Here is a 19395-nt window from a genome sequence, read left to right as displayed (position 1 = left end):
TTTTAATCATTACTACTATGGACATTTTTTTGTTCATCTGCTAAATGTACATCATTGTGCCAGGAGTTAATGGAAACTTAAAATAAGTATTGGCCCTGCTCTTCACATTTAAAGAGTTAGAAACCTTTCTGAATCTACCTGTTCTACCCTGAAGGTACACTCCCATCATGAATTCCTTTCCTCACTCAGGAGATAAACCAAGTAAAATAGCTTGAGTATCATTCAATATGAAATGTTTTAGTCATAGGCTCTCTTAAAAATTATTTACTGTTACTTTACCATTTTTATTCTCTATCAAATAACATGACATTAAGCACTAGTGTAGGTATGTATGGTATTATGGCATAATAATTCAGTCTAATATAATTTCTACAAAATTTTCAATTAAAACATGCTTACATCAACATAATTGGCATTGATGTAATCAGTCAGTTTGCCGTCTTTTTCAGCAAGCTGTGCAAGCTTAACCCTGCTATGATCATCTGTAATACAAAAAGAATATATTTCATTGTAGCACAGACTACTTTTCAGCATAATGATCATTCATATTTGCATAATAATTTATTTCATACCATTAAAATCAACGCAATAAATCACTTACTTTAATAGGCTTTGTGGGGATACGGAGACGAGAAAGATAACAAAGACAAATATAAAAAGAATCTCCACCCTCAGGAACATTTCAAAGGTAATAGGTGAAACTAGGGTATATACACAGGTGTCAGGTGAGAGGTGCAATGTAGTAAAGGGATATAAAAATAGAAATTGTTCTGGTTTGAGATAAAAGTTTCCATAGAGGTTGAAGTCTGAAGTTGGTCTCTTAGATGGAATTTTAAGGTTGGTTACAAGGGCTGTGAACAGTGGAGAGCTTCTCAAAGAGATGGAAACGTGATGGTGGGCGGTGGGGTGGGGCTCACAAAGCTAGGGAAGGATGAACAGGAGGCTGATGAAGGAAGAAGAGATAGAGAAGAAAGCCAAAGGTTCCCTGGGAAGTTTATGTGAATAGTTACAACAAACAGCTCTTTCAGGAGGAGCCTCAAAGAGAAACTGCTTCAAAAGGAGGCAGGAGAACAGCTGGCCAAGCACAGAGGAGGTAGATAGCACACTGCCAATTAAAACAGGATGGATGCAAAATCTGGTAATTGATATACGGTATAACTATGGTAATTCAAAGTATGATTAAAGCAGTTTAAGATTAAATTCAGTTCTACAGAAAAACTATATTTATTTGGAGAAATAAAGTATTACTTAAAGGAAACATGGTAGTTTCACTGGGAAGATTATTCTTTTCAAGGATGAAGAAGTGAATACAGACCAAAGCATAACAAGTTAAAGAGATATTCTGGGATATGAAAACTTCTGCGATGGTAACAGGTCATACTGATACAGGAATGTATGTGCAAAGAGGTGTATGGCAACTGACAGATGGGTCTCAATGTCAGGGTGATCTACTGTTGTAGTTTGGTTTTAATAGTTTTAGAATTTCTGGATTGTTTTTCTTTATCTCTAAAATAGGAAAATTTCCTATCTTGCCTGGTTGTTTCAGGGATTAAATGAAATAACTTATTTACAGTGCCAGCCACATAGTAGGTGTTCATCAAATGTTACTCTCTATCCCCTTCTTAATTACCTGATGGGTATATTCTATTTAGCTTGTAGAGGAAAGTCTCATAATTTTATCTCAAGAAGCAAGTGAGTTTTATGTGTAGGCAGGAAAGATGCAGTTCAGGAAGACAAATATAAAGCCCTCTACTAAAAAATAAAAATTAGTGTAAACTCTGTGGAAACAAAGGCAACATCTATACAAACTATATAAGAGATCATGATAGTAACAGGGAAAAGAGTGCAGCTCCATTCGTTTTCAGAACTAGAATGAAACCAGAATTTAAATAACCTCGTTGGTAATACCATGCTCCTATGAAGCCAGGAAGGGCCACACCACTGAATATATAGAAAAGGTATAAGTAGAATGTTTATTTGTTTGTTCATTTGTTTGTTTGTGGAGTGGGGCGGGAACATGAAGATGAATTTTAGGAGATGAAGGGGAATATAAACCAAAATAATAGGGAATAAATGCAACCAGAAGTGCTGTAAAAAGACAGATGAAAAAAAGTAATTTCATAGAGAAATATTAGGTAAAATTGCACTAATGAAAAAAGCCAGATAGCTGCTCATTGAAGAGAAAGGGAGACAGAATGGCTAAGAAAACGAAGAGAAAGAAAGAATTAAAAGAAAGAATCCAACTAATTCTTTGTAAGACCCCAGAAAGAATGCCAAGAAAGGGAGGAAACAGGTAAAGGTAGAAGAAAAAAGAGAAAGTTGAAAGAAAATGTCATTCGGTTGGTAAATTCACGCAGAAGTAAGCAAATCCTAGGTGAAAATAGGACCAAGTCGTATATATAATGACAAAAACCACAAAGGGAGATGTACAGTCCGTGAAAGAAAAAACAAAAGAAAGAACTGGATTAAAATTCAAGTTTGTTTTGTTTAAATGAAACAGATGTTATTAATTGTAGAAGGAATTTAAGTCTGTGATATAATGCTACATATTATCTAACACGAGTCTTACTATTCCCTGATAAAAAGGCCCCGAAACAGCCACACTAAGGTCAGCTCTTAGATGACTTCAGGACGTTTTTAAGAGGGACCAAAATGGCAATGATATTGAAGTCAGAGCCGATTTAAAAATATACTTACAGGCAACGATATTTATGTATCGATTCTTGTGCTTGTTGTCTGGATGGTTGGAGCTGTCTGCTGTAATACCTAAGTCAACAGTACAGCTCTGCACTTCCTGTAAAAAATTATATGTAAACCATTTTAACACACATTCTTTCAAACAACGTGCCTTAAATTATAATAAGGAAGACAAAACAAACAAAATAATCTATCAAATGAAATTTTTTAAATGTTACAACTACTTCTTGGCTAAAAGAAAATGCAGTGAAATAATGCCTTACCTGGTAAAACTCTTTCAGTGTCTAATGAGGGAATGAATGCCAAAAAAGTAAAGAAATCAAATTCCACAGCACACGACAAATGAGAAAAAAAAGCGTTCATATTAGGTTTACAATGGAAAACTATGATCATGCAATAAATAACATTTGTCAAATACTAACACAACAGAATGTTTCAAACAGTTGCATGCAAATCAAAATGTCTAATAATTTGGAACTTTAAGATTATGTAAAAGAAAAAATAACATTTTTAAAAGGAGATAGTGACGTCATAATATGATGATTTTAAAAATGCAGATGAGAGGAACCACATATTTCATGATACATTTTGTCATATTAGTCAGATTGGCTAATATCCAAATTTTATTTTATTTGACCGTAGTAGCACTATTTGAAACTCTGAATTAGTGGTATGCTTTTTGTTTTTATTTTTTGGGGGGATTATTTTAAAAAGTAAACAGCTTCCTATTAGGTGGCTTGTAACAGATTTAGGCTATCAAAACATTAACCATTTCCTAAAAATTTTTAAAGTCATACACACTACATCATTTTGTAACAAAATTTAGACAGCATAACCCTTTAAATATTTAATTAGTAGATCTTTTTGTTTAAACTTTAATAAGAACAGAAAACTGATTTCTGCCAAATTTTTTTTACGAAAAATGAGTTAATATGCCTTCAGAAATATTTTCTAACTATATATATCAGTTTAGAATTTATAATTATTTAGTATTATATAATAAAATAAAAACCTTATAATTTCTGAGAAAGTCAATAACCCAAATACAAATCTGATTCATCAGCAAATGGCCCAGTCTCTCTCCACATAACCTTTTAAGGCTTCTTTTGCAGCAAGTCATTCTGAACAATTAAAAGCAATTTGATGCATGAACCACTTAAAAGGTATAACACTATTAGTTACTAAGCTAATTATTCAGTTAATGAAAAATTTGCTTGAATCAGGCAGTGAGTTAAAAGAGATGGAATTAAGAAAAAACTTTTAAAGTGAAAGCATGAGGTTATTCTATTAATTTAATTATTTTGGACTGCTTAATAATATTCAAAATGATTTTATAGTTATGAAAACCATGAATCTGCATATATTGTCAGTGACTTACAAATTGTCTATTTTTTCTTATTTTGTTGGATGTTAGCCTGATAATTTCTATCAGTTAACACTGAAATTAACATTGAGTTAACACTATAGCATGCGTAACCTCTAGTCTATCAAAATAATAAAAAATAATTTGATGTTTTAGACATGTAATTCTTTATATTATTCCACCCTACTTAGTACTGCCTCACACTGCTTTCTTATTCAATGTAGCTATGATTCAGATTTCTTTTAGAATTAAATAAATTGGCTTCTATTATTTTTAAGTTAGTAAAAACATATCATACCTCTCTTTCTTTTGATTTCTTAAAGCTTTCTAATCTATAACATTTTGCCTCCCCAAATAAATCATGATAGGTGTGAGTCCTGGAAAGCAATTGCTGGGTGCAGTGGGGAAAGAAAATCAGGAGAGAGTGGATATTGTGATTAGGCTCACAGTTCAAAGTACTTCAAAGAGGGAGGTCCACAGAGCCACTGGGGTTAGGCGAGAGGGAAGCAAAAACGCAATATGAAAGCTTTCTAGTTGGGAATGGCCAGAGGGGAGGCTGAAGACTGCTTGCCTGCTCACAGCTACAGTGGAAAGGACACGAGTTTTTAAATCACAGGCTTTGCTATTTATCAGTTGTTAATTAAGTTCTATGAAGTTTGATTTCATCAAAAAATGTGAATAGAAATAATAACACGTAACTCCCAGAGATGGGTGAAAGTTGAATGTGAAAGTACATAGTCCAATGACATATAGGAAGGTGTTCACAAAGGATAGCTTTTGTTTTTGTGGTTTTTATTGTTACCTTTGTGCTTATAGCTCTCTATTTTGAAAAATCTGCTTAGCTGATAGTTCAGTGGGCCACGATAAATTTGCAGTAAATTTCTCTGCCCTTCTATCTAAGAGTATTTTAACAGAATATCATTGGAAAAACTTACTGATTTTGAAGTTCAAATTTTTTTTAGAAATGCGTATTTTCTTGAAAAGATACATTTTTTACCTGGCATAATGAAAGTGTTATCTAAATGCTTTTGCATACACTGGTGTACAAATCACAGTTAAGAATTTTTAGGTAATTTGGCTGGAAATCATGTAATTTAGTAGTTTAGTATTATTTATATAATTTAGAAAATTAAAAAGAATCACTGTTATTAATCCAGATTTTAAAAAAGAATATTAAAGATTTATACTTTACGGAAGAAAATGAACAATTTTTTCTTTTTCTTTTTCCACCAGTACAACTTGGCTTTTAAAATAGAAAACCAATTTTCTAAATTATATGGTAACTATAACACATCTCCTAAACACATATGTAATTATGGAACTAACATCCTTACTAGAAATGCAAATGGTTTCACTATCTTTAGGTCAAGAAATAGTCTATTGCTGAATCTTTTAAATATACTGTTTTCTATATATTATTTAAAATAGACATATTAAAATCATACCTCAAATTCTTCAGTAAACCCACTACTTGCATGTAAGTCTGCAACATGCTTTGGAAAGTGCTTTATTGGAATTGCTCCAACATCATCTACGTGAATAAAAAAATTGTGTTAGAAAGCATAATTTAACAGAAATAAACGTACCTATTATTTATAAAGTAGCTTCTGAAACAACTTCAAAGTTCAATTATTTGTATAATTCTAACTAAATCTCAGCATTCAATTGCTAAGCAACAATTGCCGATTTTCTCTATATTTATTATCAATCAAAACCTGTATTTCAGAAATCTGATTTGTTCAGCAATCTCTTTTCCATCTCTACCCTAAAGATAAAATCATTTATTTTCAATGTTAATTTATAGATACCACCATAGCCCCACTCCTTATCAGTGGACTGCATCTTTTGATAGACAACTTTCTTTAACAAGCCTGGATGTTGCATGTAAATTCTGAGAAAAAATGCAGAAGTAATATAGTTTCAATTTTACTGTGGACCAAGCATAATAGTGCAATTTCAGTTTCATAAAACTGTATAATTTAATGTCTTACAGTCAAATAGTTAGATGTTTACATTTGAAAACATTTTTTCCTTCTCTCTATAAATAATAGAAAACATTTATATGTCGAATATTCATTAAGGATAATGTCAAAAGCCTTTGGGACTTTTAATCTGTAAAATTTCAAGAATTCTAACTTGAAAATATGCTATGTAAACAAAGTCATTGGATCTGTTAATTAATTGTGAAGGGGCCAAGTTATTTTAACTGGCTCTGATTTTTTTTTTTTCCTTTTCCTGGAAAGACTTTCTTAGACTGAACATATTGCTAGTTCATAGTATGCAATTTTACAAGTGATTTCTCTGACAAGGAAACATCAAACACATTTCACTAGGAACAGTTATTTATATCAACAGATGTTCAGTATTCAGGCCATCTAATATTTTAAAGCTTCAGTTACCAAGAATTTGCTGATAAAAAAAATTGGAATCCATCTGTTCTGTCTCTTAGATGAGTGGATCTGAATACTAAAATTGAATTAGTCAGTCAAGCTTAAGAAACACTAGACAAAGGTGTAATTCAACCTTCACACTTACAGAAGGATCTTGCTTAGAAGAAGCTTTTATAATTAGATAAGAAAACAGAGATGATTTGTCACATGGAAGTCATTAGTCTTAGTAAATGTCCTTCAAACCCCTTGATGTTATCCTGTACAGCTAACCTCCTTTTATAAGTAGACTACTACCTTTTACTGACAGTCAGATATTTTGGTAATTTCTTTTATTAATTGGTCTGCATGTAAGTGAGATTAACATTCATTTTGCTTTCTGATTTTTACACGAAAACATGCATATTGAGGTGATCAAGAGGGAATCTTTGAGAGTTGAACAAGTGAAATAAGGAAATGCCCTTGGATCACCACTCTTTTGATTTTCAAAACAGGGGAGCTTGGATCTCCTGGACTAGGTTCTGATTTTGTATTATTTTATTTATTAAAAACAAACCATGGGCTGCACACGGTGGCTCATGCCTGTAATCCCAGCACTTTGGAAGGTCGAGGCGGGCGGATCACAAGGTCAGGAGATCGAGACTATCCTGGCTAACACGGTGAAACCCCATCTCTACTAAAAATACAAAAAATTAGCTGGGCGTGGTGGCGGGGCCCAAAGTCCCAGCTATTCCGGAGGCTGAGGCAGGAGAATGTCGTGAACCCAGGAGGCAGAGCTTGCAGTGAACCGAGATTGTGCCACTGCACTCCAGCCTGAGCAAAGAGTGAGACTCCGTCTCAAACAAAACAAAACAAAACAAAACAAAACAAAACAAAACAAAACAAAACAAAAAAACCATGTTGCACTTTGAATAAAATTGTAATTAATTTGTATACCCATGCTGACGGAGTATGCAGAAGAGACATGTTTGGAAGTGAAGGGAATCAAAATGTAACATATAACTGAGAGCTGTTGGTCTAAAAATTCTAAATAAGTTAATGAGACACTGTAGTACTAAAATAACAGTATTTTAATATAAACTAGAAAAACAAATAAAACACTGGTGCTTAAAGACACAGACTGGACAAAAGAAGAAAAATAGCAAACACTTGTAATTTCTAAGTTTATAAGGCACAAAAAGAAAATATCATACATAGTTAAATATATAAATAATATATATCATATATGATATAAACATATAATAAACATCAACATATAAATGTAAAATATAAATAAAATATTTGTCTTTTTTTCTGTTTTTTTTTAAGTCATCAGATTTCAGAGGATAACATCATGTAGAACTTGAGCCTCTAGCAAAAGAATATGGAGCATCAGTCAGAGAATTTAAAAAGTGCCATCTGTAAAATGGTCCCATAGATGAATTTCTCCTTTTGTATTCCTAGTTTCTTAAGTTCTGTTCCTTTTATTGTCCTCTATTTTCCAGATCACACAATTCTAGACCACTATTTTTTGTTGTCACTTTTCAATCTAAGGCATTATAAAATGTCAATTAAATCAGTGGCTTGAATACGCAATATGTTCATCTAGCAAACCTGCACATGCATCCCTTGAATTTATATTAAAAATGACTGGCTATGATTTTACTTATAGTGTAAACTCTAGGGTTAATGGATGACTTTATCAAAATGACCCTGGCTACCTTTGAATACTGTTATTCAGATAAATTATGACAAAAATAGCTAAAGTCTTCCCAAATATTCAAATGTTCAACATTCTGAGAGATTATTTCAAGCAACCATGCATTCTTTGTTTTCATGGCTTTTCCTACTATTACCACCACAATTTTATAGATCTTTTTTTCTAATGTAGGTTAAAAAAAAAAAGAAAAACCACCTTTTCTCACATAAGCTCAAGTAATCAGAAAGGAACAAGACTTTATCCTTATTTTTGTCGTTTTTTTCCCATCCACATTTTCTGCATTGACTTAATCTGACTTTTGTTGCTTGGGTTTCCATGACTTAATCTGACTTTTGTTGCTTGGGTTTCCATTAACATAATGGGAATGAGTAAAAGTCACCATTATTCTTAACTAATATTTTATTGCTATAAATGTTTATGTTTTTAACATAATACACTTGGACAATTATAAATTAATTTTGCAATACCATCTTTATGGTTAAGAATGTTTAAAATTAATGAGGACAGAATATAAACCTGAGTACCTCAAACATGATGTAATAAATATTTGGGGCAACACAAAAATTTACTAACCTACATTATAGCAATTTGCATAGCGTACCAGTAAAAACAAACCTTTCAACATTGTGCTTTTTGTTCAATATCTACCAGCTACTCATGGTCACACTTTAAGCCATTACCTGAAATTGGAAAGATAGGTGTTGGAGGTGTAGATATTACTCTAGGGGATGTACTGTCCTCTAAGTAAAAGTGTGCAGTCTGGAAGCATTTCCTGGAAATAAAAGAAAACAATTTATACTACTAGTTGCTACGGATAATAAGACAACTTCTGAGCTGCTTGAAAATTATGACAGAAATCTCCAGAATTAACAAAAGCAGGTATATACCCAGAAGAGGGATTGCTGGATCTACATCTATTTTAACAAATCACAAGATATTAAAATATAAAATTTATCTCAGTTTACCTGCACCAGATGCAGAAGAGCAAGTAGATATCAGGCATGCTAAAAGCACAGATAGAATTTGAAGTTGTAGCTGGATTCAAAGTACTGAATGATACTTTGCTAATACAGGAAACCTCAATGCCCCACACATTCTTCCACTGTGGCTATAATACCAAAAAATGTCCTGTCATCTTGGATAGAGCCCGAGAAGAAAAGAAATAATGTCCAAAGCTATTTTCACTCAATATTTAAATGACCATGTCCTTCTGAGCATATACAGCTGCTAGCAAAAAGCAACAAGCTATGTAGAAATAAACTACGTAGAAATGAAACTACACAGTAGTAACATTTTGATGAAAAAAGAACGTAGTTTTATGCTGTAATAATGCAGGAGTGGCAGAACTTAAATGGGAAAACAACGAGCATACGACCAAAAACAGGGGTGATTTTCTTTCCAACAGATGCTAGCTTTGTTGATGAGGGTTTCGAGAATGAATATATTCAGATTCAATGACAATTATGATCTACAATGTCACCTGAATCTATTTTCATTCGGATAATAACAGTAACATCTGGTAAGAACACACCACAAACTATCGAGACGAGCAAAGAACCAACTACTGCTATAAACTAATGCCAACCATCTTTAATTTTTAAAAATTGGATAATTAAAACTGCTAATGACACTCTTTGATGTAGGTCATTTAATTTATTTGGAGCAATATTCATGAGTGGTTAAACTGAAACACTTGAGTTCTGTTTGACTGAAAACGCCAATCTCACTTTCCATCTAAACCTTCAAGCTACAAGGCATTTATCCTAATGAGTTTTAATGTAACATTTGTTATTACATAGTGACACACCTAAGTCTTTATTTTTTCTAGGAAATTACTTCCTTTAGATAAAATTCTTGAATGGCTTCTCACTGCAATTAGAATTACATTCAGTTACATTAGCAAGGGCTTTAAGACCTTTTTAAACCCTGACTCTCCTTCACCTCTGAAGAAGCCCTGTCAGTAGCATCTCAGGGCCTTGGCTCTTGCCATTCCCCCCGGGCTTCCTGCCTCTTCCCATCACTTTTGCATTGGCCCAAATGCCGATCCCTCTGACTCCTCCCTTGACCATGACAGATAAGTGTCAGGCCATCCCACTAAGTCACTATTCTTTGCCCTTTTGTTTGCTCTGTGGCACATCACTATTTGAAATACTATTATTTATGTTTTTATTTGTTTTCCCTGTTTATAACTGGTCTCTTCTTATCAGAAAGTAAGCCTCACAAGGCAAACATGTCGCAATCATTGCAGTGTTAGTCTTTAGTGCTCGGGAGCATGTGTGTCACGCTGTAGGTAACCCTGAAGCATTTCTCTGATGAATGAACTTCTATAAGTAGGAGTAGTGTAAATTTATATAGTTTACTTATAACCTTAATGTCACAAGCAAATAAAAAACTTAAAGCAATGACGTACACAGCAAAACTGGTCATCTGCTGTGGTAATGTAAGCCTTTGATAAGTACACCTGAGAGAAGATATATTGAGAGAACATAGAAATAGCTTCAAGAGTGAGCAGGTCATGTAAGAGAAAGGTGAGTGGATACAGAAACAAGTGTCAAAGGGACCCTCCTAACTAGGTAAATATCCTGGAGATTACGGCAGACTGATGAGGAATGAGAGACATGCGGGCCACAGAAACTATCCTACAGAAGGCCCACATGAGCAGAATTGAAACCAGATTGTGGCAGAAACTATGGAGAAAGTTTGGCTTATCTGCGCAACTATGAATGGAACATGTTCTGACATATTGATATGAAAACACTGGACTTGATACATGCTTTTTTTTTTTTTTTTTTTTTTTTTTTGAGACAGAGTTTCGCTCTGTCGCCCAGGCTGGAGTGCAGTGGCCGGATCTCAGCTCACTGCAAGCTCCGCCTCCCGGGTTTACGCCATCCTCCTGCCTCAGCCTCCGGAGTAGCTGGGACTACAGGCGCCCGCCACCTCGCCCAGCTAATTTTTTTGTATTTTTTAGTAGAGACGGGGTTTCACCAGGTTAGCCAGGATGGGCTCGATCTCCTGACCTCGTGATCCGCCCGTCTCGGCCTCCCAAAGTGCTGGGATTACAGGCTTAAGCCACGGCGCCCGGCCTGATACATGCTTTTAAGACCACGGAATTAAAATCCCTTTGATTTCTCCAAAATATAGTTACACAGCTGGTGAAATGTTTTGAAAAATATTTCAACGAATCTTAACATTGCAAAATGCCTTTAAAAAGCTAGTGCAATATCACAGCTGATACAAGAATCCCTTCAACAGCATCTCTAACCTATGGTTAAGAAGGTCCAGTCCGAATACCTTCAGTGAGAAGGAGATCGCTCCTTTTGAATCCTTCTTATTTGCTAGATTTTTTGTCTTCTACTAACTCAAAACTCATTCCCTTCTAAGTACTCCATGGTACTCAAAGAACAGGTCTTCCTGCTCCACTGTTACAGCTCTAATGGGTTCACATCTATCTTTTACTTTTGCTCATGTATTCTAGTTATATATTTTACAGATATTTAGATTATAATATCCAAGGTTTCTCAATACTTAAACCCTACCTGTCTGTGGTCCTCACCCTGTTAGACTTTTCTTTTGAAGTTTATACTCTAATAATATAACATTGTAGATAAATAAACCTGCCTTTTATCTCCTAACTCAGTATTTACATACTCTGCTTTAAACATACCTCTCCTTTTAACCAAAGTATCTCACTCACCAATATGCCAGACAAACACTGTCTTCTTTCAAGACAGCTCAGAGGTATCTTCTCTGTGAAATGGGCTTTCATTTCCTAAGCGGCCTTTAGCACCGCAGCTTCTCCTTTTCCACTGCACCTAACCCAAATTTCTATTCACATAAGCCCATATAAAGACTATTTTGGCCAGGCATGGTGGCTCACGCCTGTAATTCCAGCACTTTGGGAGGCCGAGGCGGGCAAATCACCTGAGGTCGGGAGTTCAAGACCAGCCTGACCAACATGGAGAAACCCTGTCTCTACTAAAAATACAAAAAATTAGCCAGGCGTGGTGGTGCATGCCTGTAATCCCAGCTTCTCAAGAGCTGAGGCAGGAGAATCGCTTAAACCAGGGAGGCGGAGGTTGTGGTGAGCTGAGGTCGCACCACTGTACTCCAGCCTGGGCAACAACAGCGAAACTCTCTCTCTCTCTCAAAAAAAGAAAAGACTGTGTTGAAAAATACACTTAATCAATCTAAGAGCAATCTTCATTTCCGGGACATTATTTTACATTATTTAAGTATTTTTCCTTAATTGGTGGTTAGTATAATTGTTTTCTAATATATTTGTTTTGTGCTTATATCTTTATTACATTTTTAAAAGATGGGACCATATCTCTTGATTTTATGTAAACCCGACTCTTAATACTATGCCAGGGGTAGAATAGGTGTTCAAGATGTGTTGAATGATTAGATGGATTTCTAGTAGCAAGTAAATCCCACCAATCACATGTTGTTCAGCTGCATCCTAGATTCTCTTTACCTACCTTAGCCTCAAATGGGATAATGAAATCTCAAACCATTTTGGAGGGAAATATGAGATATACAGGTAGAGAAGGATGAATGGGTGGCTGGATGGGCAGATGGATCGACAGAGGATGTACCAATAACTATGACTTAATGGGAAGAAGGCAGCATCTCATAGAATATAAAATGGTAAATTAAAACATGTTGGCATTGAGGTTGAATACGTTGCTAATGTTCACTATACTGTGGGTAAATACCAATTCTACTCTTGTCACAAACAAACAAATAAATCTGTAATCAAATCTTTTTTGGTTCTAGAAAATAAGTAGCCCAATAACACTACTTGGCATTAATTTCCCAAAAGGACCTTATAAATAATACCAAAAAGCTTGTAAGTAAAAAAAATTAAGATAGTATAGGCTAAATTTTGGGTGAAGGTCATTTGCATATTGGTTAGTTATACTTTGTAGTGCAGTTTTATACAGCATGTGACAGTACACTTAAAAGGCAATCTGGTACCAGAAGACCTCCATTCTGGGTTAGTGGGCATCTTCAGCAACCTTCAAATTTGAGTTTAAGATCAAGAGAGAATTCATATTGCTTTTCTTCTCCCTACCCCCAACCAAAACAATTGTGTTTATGTGAAGTCCTTTTCTATATTGCTTTTGATTGTGTGCCATTTGGTTGGGTATGCCTTTGGTACTTTTCAGGTTCTAACTCTTCAAAAAGCTTTCAAAAATTTGCCTTCAAAAAACAAAAAACCTTTTGAAAATCTTCCTTGTTGAAGTCATTTTTGCATCTTAAAAACTTATGGTATGGCTCATGTAAATTATACCATAAAACATCTGGAAAATGATTTCAAGGCATATTATTTAATGTATGACAAGATTCAGTATCTGTAGTCCATCTGTTCGGTATAAGCAGTAAATGTTTTCACGTCTATGTGGTAAGTGTTGATAACTACGTCACCTGTAATTATCCATCAGGCGTGATGAAAAAAGTGATGACTGTTTTAAACTTGTAGACATAGGTCCTATCAATCAATGGTAATCTGATTATTTAATTTACGCCTTTTCATCACAGTCTTTATAATGAAAACCTAGGAATGTGTATTATTCCATTCCTGGGTCTGGCTACAATCTTTTTTTTTTTTTTTTTTTTGAGACGGACTTTCGCTCTTGTTGCCCAGGCTGGAGTGTAATGGTGCGATCTCCGCTCACGCAACCTCCGCCTCCCAGGTTCAAGTGATTCTCCTGCCTCAGCCTCCCGAGTAGCTAGGATTAAAGTCATGTGACACCATGCCCGGCTAAATATATATATACACACACACACACACACATATATATATTTATTTTAAAATACATATATATTTTAAAATACATATATATTTACATAAAATCAAGAGAATTATATATATTATATATATTTATATGCATAAATATATATATATGCATAAATATATATATCATATATATATATATATATATATATCTCCCCCAAAGTGCTGGGATTACAGGTGTGAGCCACCCACTATGCCTGGCTGCATACAATCTTAAAGATGATCTAGTGAACTTACCCAAATGGTAAACAAGAGAAACCAAGTCCTAGGTGGGTAATTGAAATGCCCAAGGCCATATAGCAAATGCTGGGCAGAACTAGGAAAGATAACTGGATTTTCTCACTTTGAATTTGTTCTGTCTTTTGGTTAAAATCTGCTTCCTCTGAAGGTTTATATAAAATATAAGGGGAAAATCTTGAGTTAGGTAAACTAGGCAAAATAGAAGATTTATTATAAAACTTTAGGATTAATATCTCATTAAAAATAGGTTAGAAACATACTTAAATATTTTCTTCTAAGAATTTTATAGTTCTTACACTGACATCTATGGTCCCTTATGAGTTCATTTTTGTGTATAGTGTTAGAAAAAGGTTTAACTTGACTTTCTGTATGTGGATATTCAATATTCAATTGTCCTAGCACTATCTGTTGGAAGGACTATTCTTCGCTCATTGAAAAGTCTTAGGATCCTTTTCTAAAATCCATTGATCGTAAACGTAAGATTTCTGGGTTCTCAGTTCGATTCCATTGAACTGTATGTCTATTCTCATGGCAGTACCAGATTCTCTTGATTCCTGTAGCTTTTCATTAAAGTTTTGTAACTGGGAAGCATGAGTTCTTTAATTTTGTTAAATACTTAGACAAAAATCTAGGAGTAAATCAACACGGTGCTGGGTTAGGCAATGCCTTCTTAGATATGATACTGAAAGTGCAAGCAATAAGAGAAAAAATAGATGAATTGGGCTTCATCAAAATTAACAACTTTTCCACTTTAAAAAAGATACCATCATGAAAGTGAGAAGATAACTCACAGAATGGGAGAAAACAATTGCAAATCAGATATCTGATAAGATCTAGACTTGTATCTAGAATATACAAAAACACACAAGTTGGGTTCTCCTCTTTCAGCTTTGGAGGCCCCCTCCCTCTGTCTCTGTACGGGGAGCTTCTTCCTTCTGCCTTCTCCCATCTTTCTTGCCTATTACACTCTCTGCTCCTTAAAACAAAACAAACAAACAAAACCACAACTCAATAATAGAAAGATAAATAACCCAATTAAAAAATAGGCAGCAAAGAATTTGAACACATATTTATCCAAAAAAGATATACAACTGCCCAACAAGCACACAAAAAAACACTCAACATCATTATGGAAATAGTAGAACACTTTAAAAACCATTGAGTCATACATTTTAAAGAGATGAGTTTAACGATATTTTAATATTACCTAATTAAGCTGTTTAAAAAAGTTTAAATATATAAACTTGGAAAAATTCATAAGGACTACATTACTATTAGCACTGTTATTGGTATGACATTAGATTTTTAAACCTTTTCTCCGGCTGTAGCTTTTACAAAGGTCTAAAATGTTTATATATTGGCTAGTGAAATCATATTGTTTACAAATTAGCTTCACTGGAATTTGAATAATTCACATAAACCTTGAAGAATGAACTAAAACTATCATCTTGTGATTCAGCACATAATACCCCTAGTATATTATGTTACCAAAATTTACATATTTTAGTGAATTAACTTCGAACAGATGTTAGTAGGTCAGATACCTAACATTACTTAGCATTTCAAAATAGTTAAGATTGACAGTTTTTATCAGAACATTTAATAGATATAAAACATATACATAAAACCATCAAAGTGATTTTTTTTTTTTTTTCTTTTTAGACAGTGTCTTACTTTGTTGCCCAGGCTGGAGTGCAGTGGCATAATCATAGCTCACTGTACCCTTGATTCCTGGGCTCAAGTGATCCTCCAACCTCAGTCTCCTGGGAAGCTAGGAGTATGGCATGCCCTACCATGCCCAGCTAAATTGTTTATTTTTATTTTTTTTGTAGAGATGGAGGTCTCACTGTGTTGCCTGGGCTGGCCTCAAACTCATGGCCTCAAGTGATCTACTTACTTCACCTTTGCAAATTGCTGGGATTACAGGTGTGAGCCACTGTGCCTGGCCAAAATATTCATATATATTTTACACTATTACACTCTGCATTCAAGGTACCTAAAGTGCTATTTGTGAAGAAAAAAGAAATATCTTAGTGAAGCTCAAATTAATATATTTTTGACTGGAGATTTTATCTTTTCCCCATATAACACAGACGAAATGACCCATTACTAATAGAAGATAGAAACCTCTCTAGATTTTAATTTTCCATGAACTATCAAATTGTATTAAATAAGATACTGATTTCCAAATTTTCAGAAAATATACTTGAAATATTAAGTAACAGAGATTAAGAAACTAATTTCAATCTTATAAATCTTCTGACATCTTTATTGGAACTTTATACTAGCACTATTTACTATGAAGCAGAATTAGTCATATTCTCCATCTTATTTTCAATTTTTAACACAGACTCCCATTAATTAAAAAAGTAATTTGGTAGGGAAAATCAGACTAGATAGAAACCTGCAATCTGAATACACATATCAATGTGGTAAAAAAGTTGGCCAACAAGTTCAGTGGGGAATGGGAAGAAAAGCAATATTTATTTTTGTTGAACACACATTTATGGAGTATGTATTAAGTTCAAAGCACTCTGCTAAGCATGAAATCTTTAGCAAAAAAAAAAAAAAATCTTTGGCAATTATTGGAATCACTGGGATACAGACTAAAGAAACCAGGTTTGTTTGTTTCTTGTTATGAACGAAATAGACTCCTGAGCCATGTGGGGTAACAAAAGCATGATCTGTTCTCCACAGTGTGCAGTCTACTCTGTTCAAGTAAAGGAAGTCAGATATGAAATACAGTTGATCGTGAAGACGTTCTACCCTAGCCAACCAATGTCCAACTACAGGCAACTATTAACACATGCTCCAGGCCTCACTGTGTCCGAAACATCCAATAGCTTTTACTCAAAAGACAGCTCATCTCTACTTCCCGATCTTTGCCCCTGCTGTGTCCCTGCCTGGAATGCCCTTTTCCTCTCCTTTCTGACTTCCACAGAGCTTGAGTCCTATATTTTAGTTTACACTTACCCTGAGCATTCTGGCCTACCATGCTTCTTTGTTCTCTGACTACTTTTAGCACTAGATTTCAACTGCTCTATGCATACACTTTTGTGTAATATTTTATAAGGTTTTTTTTTTTTTTTTGAGACGGAGTCTCACTCTGTTGCCCAAGCTGGAGTGCAGTGGCGCGATCTCGGCTCACTGCAAGCACCGCCTCCCGGATTCACGCCATTCTCCTGCCTCAGCCTCCCGAGTAGCTGGGACTACAGGCGCCCATTACCACGCCCGGTTAATTTTTTTTTTTTTTTTTTTTTCAGTAGAGACGGGGTTTCACTGTGTTAGCCAGGATGGTCTCGATCTCCTGACCTCGTGATCTGCCCGCCTCAGCCTCCCAAAGTGCTGGGATTACATGCGTGAGCCACCACGCCCGGCCTATTTTATACGTTTTTATGACAAATTCTTTCCCCTCAATAAGCATAGATTTCTTCAAATCACTGACTCTTTTTTCATTCATTTGTTCATTTTTGATATTTCCTGATAGTTAACACAGTACTAGGTACGTGGGAAACAATCAGTAAAAATGGTAAATATTTTAGAAAAAACCACAAGAATATATTTTGAGAGAACACATGAAGAATGCCGATATAAAGTTATAGAAAGATGTTGCTAAACAAAAAAAATTATTATGTATCTTCTGAACAAAATTCTCTTTTAAAATAAAAGTATGCTATATTTTATAAAAGTACTATGCTGTGCCCTTTCTTGGTTTACACACATGATTCCTTGTATCATCAAAATCTTTGTTTTCTAACAGACACAGTTATACTGAGCTACGTTCCTAATAAATACACTAATTTGTTGTGTCTTCTGCTTTCCACAGGATGGAAAGCTTATGATTGGTACAATTATTCTTGTCCTTTAAAGGACTTAAGACAGCGAAGTTATATTTCATCCCCAAAGCAAATTATAAAGAATCTTAAATGCCTGTGCATCTTAAGATAGTCATTAACTGTATTCTCTAATTATATTTATAGTTTAATTGCTTGATTTTACTTTTATGCACAGGTTATCATTTTTATCAGTATGTACAGTTAATATGCATCTTGTACAAACTCTTCTGTCATTGAAAAACAATTTAGTTACTATACAAAAAATGTTTTCTTAATTTTTGGAATTATAACAACTAATGAGAAGCTTAGACTTTTGTTAAACGCTATGAAGATGTCTATTAATTAGATTAACATGAAAGTACAACTGTCAAAATACTGTGTTAAATAGTAACAGGTAGAAGTTCCTCCATTTTACCTTTAATTGATGTATGAAGAACAATTAACTCTTTCATTATTGTGCCTTTGGATTCACAAATTTATCTTGAATAAATTAATGGCAGCTCGCAAGGAAAATAAATTTTGAATATGCTTTGAAGACCTTTCAGATGAAATATGGGCAAAATCTGAGCTTTATGAATTAAATTTTCCAAAACAAATACTCAACTTACCTCCAGTAGATGAGAATACCCACAAGAACCACTAGACAGATAAAAGTCAGGGCTGACACGATCACAAGGGGTATAACTGCCTTCTTCTCGGATTCCAGCCCCTCAGCTAGACCAATACGAGACTCATGGCTACTATTACTGGCCTCTGTAGTCGGAGAAAATTGAGAGAATTGATATTTAAGGTAAAGGAAAAGTCACAGCATTTTTCAACCGATTAATTGCAACCTTCATTGCTGTTACTTACCTTTAAAATTTTGACTCTTTGATGCAAAGAATATCTACAATTATAAGCCAATTTAATTAAAACAAAGTTGAAAACATAAGGCAGGCTATTAGACATGAAGAACTACAACATCCCAGCAGAGACTGGCACCCAGATAGGGGTGCCTTGGCAACAGGTAAGCATAACACTGCCTTGAAAAGCCTTGCTAAATAAGAAAAATCTAAGTAGTGAAATTTAAAAAATACTACTGGTTTAAAATAGAATGGTTAGGAAAAACAGCACTACTTACTAAATCACCATATATATTAATTTTCTAAAATAAATTTAAATAGGATTATTTTTAATCCTCCATTAGGTAAATAGTTAGAAGCAATTAATAATTTCATGAAGAAAAAAATCTTGGGATAACTCTTCTTATATTAGGATAACCTTTCAACCCAGCAATCTATTTCAATTTTAAATATAGATTGGTTTTAAATATTATTTTGAGTGCTCTTCTTATCCATTGTTTTATTCTACAAAAAAAAATAAAAATGCAATTTCAG

At 34.2% G+C, this 19395-nt stretch overlaps 1 protein-coding gene across 4 annotated transcripts in view; it reads right to left on the bottom strand.

Annotated features, from left to right (window-relative positions):
* PTPRZ1 (protein tyrosine phosphatase receptor type Z1) overlaps positions 1–19395 on the bottom strand; it is a 194208-nt gene that overhangs the window by 24392 nt on the left and 150421 nt on the right. For 2 of the 4 annotated variants that reach the window (XM_023223492.3, XM_023223493.3), the window contains exons 13-18: positions 18628–18772; positions 8827–8918; positions 5506–5591; positions 2961–2981; positions 2698–2794; positions 400–482 (exon numbers count right to left, since the gene is read on the bottom strand). In XM_023223492.3, coding sequence (XP_023079260.2) covers positions 400–482; positions 2698–2794; positions 2961–2981; positions 5506–5591; positions 8827–8918; positions 18628–18772 — 524 coding nt within the window. The remainder of the gene's footprint in view (positions 1–399; positions 483–2697; positions 2795–2960; positions 2982–5505; positions 5592–8826; positions 8919–18627; positions 18773–19395) is intronic. The other 2 variants (XM_031935097.1, XM_023223494.3) reach the window with 1 other exon arrangement.

The sequence above is a fragment of the Piliocolobus tephrosceles genome, unplaced genomic scaffold, assembly GCF_002776525.5.
Source record: "Piliocolobus tephrosceles isolate RC106 unplaced genomic scaffold, ASM277652v3 unscaffolded_41, whole genome shotgun sequence".
NCBI lineage: Eukaryota > Metazoa > Chordata > Mammalia > Primates > Cercopithecidae > Piliocolobus > Piliocolobus tephrosceles.
The sequence above is the reverse complement of the archived record's forward strand: the minus strand, read 5'-3'. Positions and strand labels throughout refer to the sequence as shown.